This window comes from Chrysochloris asiatica, unplaced genomic scaffold, assembly GCF_000296735.1.
Source record: "Chrysochloris asiatica unplaced genomic scaffold, ChrAsi1.0 scaffold00353, whole genome shotgun sequence".
Classification (NCBI taxonomy): Eukaryota; Metazoa; Chordata; class Mammalia; order Afrosoricida; family Chrysochloridae; genus Chrysochloris; species Chrysochloris asiatica.
Genome location: NW_006408871.1, coordinates 1,692,031 through 1,694,894, shown reverse-complemented (window position 1 = coordinate 1,694,894; position 2,864 = coordinate 1,692,031). Strand labels below are relative to the sequence as shown.

General features: G+C 36.5%; 1 protein-coding gene across 1 annotated transcript in view; it reads right to left on the bottom strand.

The window, feature by feature from the left end:
* INTU (inturned planar cell polarity protein) overlaps nucleotides 1–2,864 on the bottom strand; it is a 156,178-nt gene that overhangs the window by 114,001 nt on the left and 39,313 nt on the right. The window contains exon 3 of the mRNA XM_006876097.1: nucleotides 1,875–1,960. Coding sequence (XP_006876159.1) covers nucleotides 1,875–1,960 — 86 coding nt within the window. The remainder of the gene's footprint in view (nucleotides 1–1,874; nucleotides 1,961–2,864) is intronic.

The following is a 2,864-nucleotide window of genomic DNA, read 5'->3' as shown; positions in this document are numbered from 1 at the left end:
TTGTAAGCCAGTCACTTCTTGCCTTTGTAGCCCCCACCCCCCATTTTGGGTAGCCAATGTCCAAGTTGCCCATCCCTGTCTACTCTGTGTGTGGAGGGGTTGGGAATGATTCTTGCTGTAAGGATTTGTTCCCTCTTTTGAGCTACTGCTTCCAACATATTCTTTTAATCCAGGAAATCCAACTGCTATTTACTCCTTTCAGCACAAGATGTAAGTACTGGCATTTAAGAATCACATTATATAAAAAAAAAACCAAATCCCTCAGAACCACAGTTACTGCAGCAAGCTGCTCACGCTGAAGAGCCTAACTGAGCGAGCAGCAGACACACAACTCCTATTTCATGCCCAAGCAGGACTAATAAATGAGGGGTGGAATTGCTCTGAATATTTAAATCATCATTCCTGTCTTCTTTTTTTTCTGCCAAGTATACGTAGCTGAATTTTGAAATGTTTATTAAATGGAAGTATTAAATACCTCCACACAAATACAATTTTTCTTTTTTGAAGCTAGAAGAGATATGGCTAAATTCTAGTGATGTTTGTAATAGAACTGGAACTGACATAGGAGGGATATACTCCCAATTTACAAGTTAAGCTGTTTTAATTGTTAAAGTTAACACAACTGTTCATTACTATTTGCAAGTAGCTGCTGCCTGCTCCCCCTGAAGTGCTTTAATATCTTGACTTACCCTAAGACCTCCTCATATCTATTAACCAAAGGGGATAGCAACATGCCCTGCTCCAGGGCTGTAATTGGTATTCACCCTCTCTCCATCCCCATCCCTCTTTCCATTTCTAGGACATGATGGTAACTGGGTACCATAGTATTCTAGCATGTATATTTTATATTTCCAAAGAAAGATAAGTTAATATTTACCTTTTTAAAATTTATTTAAGGAAAGTTAAGTAAGAGTCAGAAGGGCAATTTTATTTCTTAGACAATAAGGAATTTCATCATGGGTCTTATTATTTTAGTAATTAAATCACATGACAGTAGGATTTATCAGGGATTCTGTTTTTTCCCTGATCAATACAAAAACTGCTTTATCTCTCACTGTCTAATTGTTCCTCTCACCTATCAAAAGCATATCATCCTTCTTATCCTTACCAAAATTCTTGATGTTAACAAGAGAAAAGTATTAATAAATAGAAGTCACAGCAGTTTCAAATACATCTAATGACCTAAAAGTGTCATCTATAACACATTAGAGTATCAAAATAACTTATTATGAGAGAGATTTATTCCTACCTACAAGGAGTGAAAAAATAATGAACTAAATGGCTAGACAAACCTAATGTGTAGGATAAACTACATAACAGAATATCCAGTATAACATATGAAGGAAATAGTACAATTAGTTTAAAAACAAACAAAAGCATTTTATATAAGTGATTTTAGTAAGTAGGAGACTAGAAAATTCCATGAAAGTTTAAACTGACTTATCTAGGAACTAGATTTTCAGCATCACATACGGCAGTTTTAATGGCAAGTTAGTCATCATATGAGTTTTTATTATTGCTATTGTTCCTGCTTTTCTCAGGATGAGTTCTGTTTTTTGATATTTCTTTCTTTTTTAAAACACCCCCAGAAAGGGAAAAATGTATGCAAAAGCTAAAATTGTTTTAAATATTCATGTGTAGAAGTAAGTGTAACTCACCCAATATATATGATAAGGTGTGGCACTGTAGAATAAGGACTGTCAACCTCAAGGTCAGCAGTTCAAACCTACCAGCTGCTCCTTGGAAACCCTATATAGTGTTGCTATAAGTCAGAACTAACTTGACAACACTTAACAACAACAACAACACATTAAAGTACAAGGTATATTTACTTTATGTAACTCATCATAAAATTTATTAATAGATGTCCACACCTGCATAGGTCCTGGAATACAAGACAAAACTCTCTCTATGTTCTCAGTGGTCACATCAACATCATTCACGGCAACAAGGACATCACCTAAAACCAGAAAAACAAAAACAGGCAGTGTGTGAATATTCAAAGGCTAAAGAGATCTAGAATTGGAACATTAAAAAGCATCTATTCTGATCTGATTTCTTTAAACAACAATGGAAAATGTGATCCTAAGGACATGTCCAAAGTTATACAGTTTACTAGGTAAAGAATTAGGCTCCTAATTCCACATTTTCCCTAAACTGTAATAGTTAACTAAATATATTCTATGAATACTTAAAAAAATGAATATGTTCATTTTTGGTACAACTGCAAGAATTAATGTAAGCCCAAAGGACAAACATTAAATTTGCAGTATACTCCAAGTGTTGTACTTTACAATACTGAATGTACCCTCTCTAAGACTGAAACTCAAAGGGAACGCATGAGCAGGCATGTAAGCTTGCTGACGACCACGTTGGTCTGCTGGTGAGTGGAAGAGGGGGAAAGGCAGCAATGAAGAAATGGGCCAAGTCCTGGAGATGAGAGAGAGAAGAGAAAGGACTGGTTGGTTCAAAGTGTGGTGAGACCTGTGGGAACACCTGAGCGCATAGACAAGGCCATAGTTAGTCATGGAGGGCTAGAGCTGACAGTGTAGAACCCAGCTGATATGAAGTGAGGGGAGACGCATAAGAACACCCACACTTGCAGATAGCATCCACTTGACCTAGCCTCAGTGGCTAGATGATCAGAATTTGACTAGAGGAAAAGAAAAAAAAAAAACAACCCACAATTTTTGATAAAGGAAACAAGGGTAAATTGCTACAATTTGATGAACTTGACCTATACTCATGGAAGTGGTTGTTGTTTACCGTAGAGTCAGTTCTGACTCATAGCGACCCTGTACAGGGTTTCTGATGCTGTAGTAGCTCTAAATACCAACAGAGTGAAGGAGTCTTCACATCAAGTA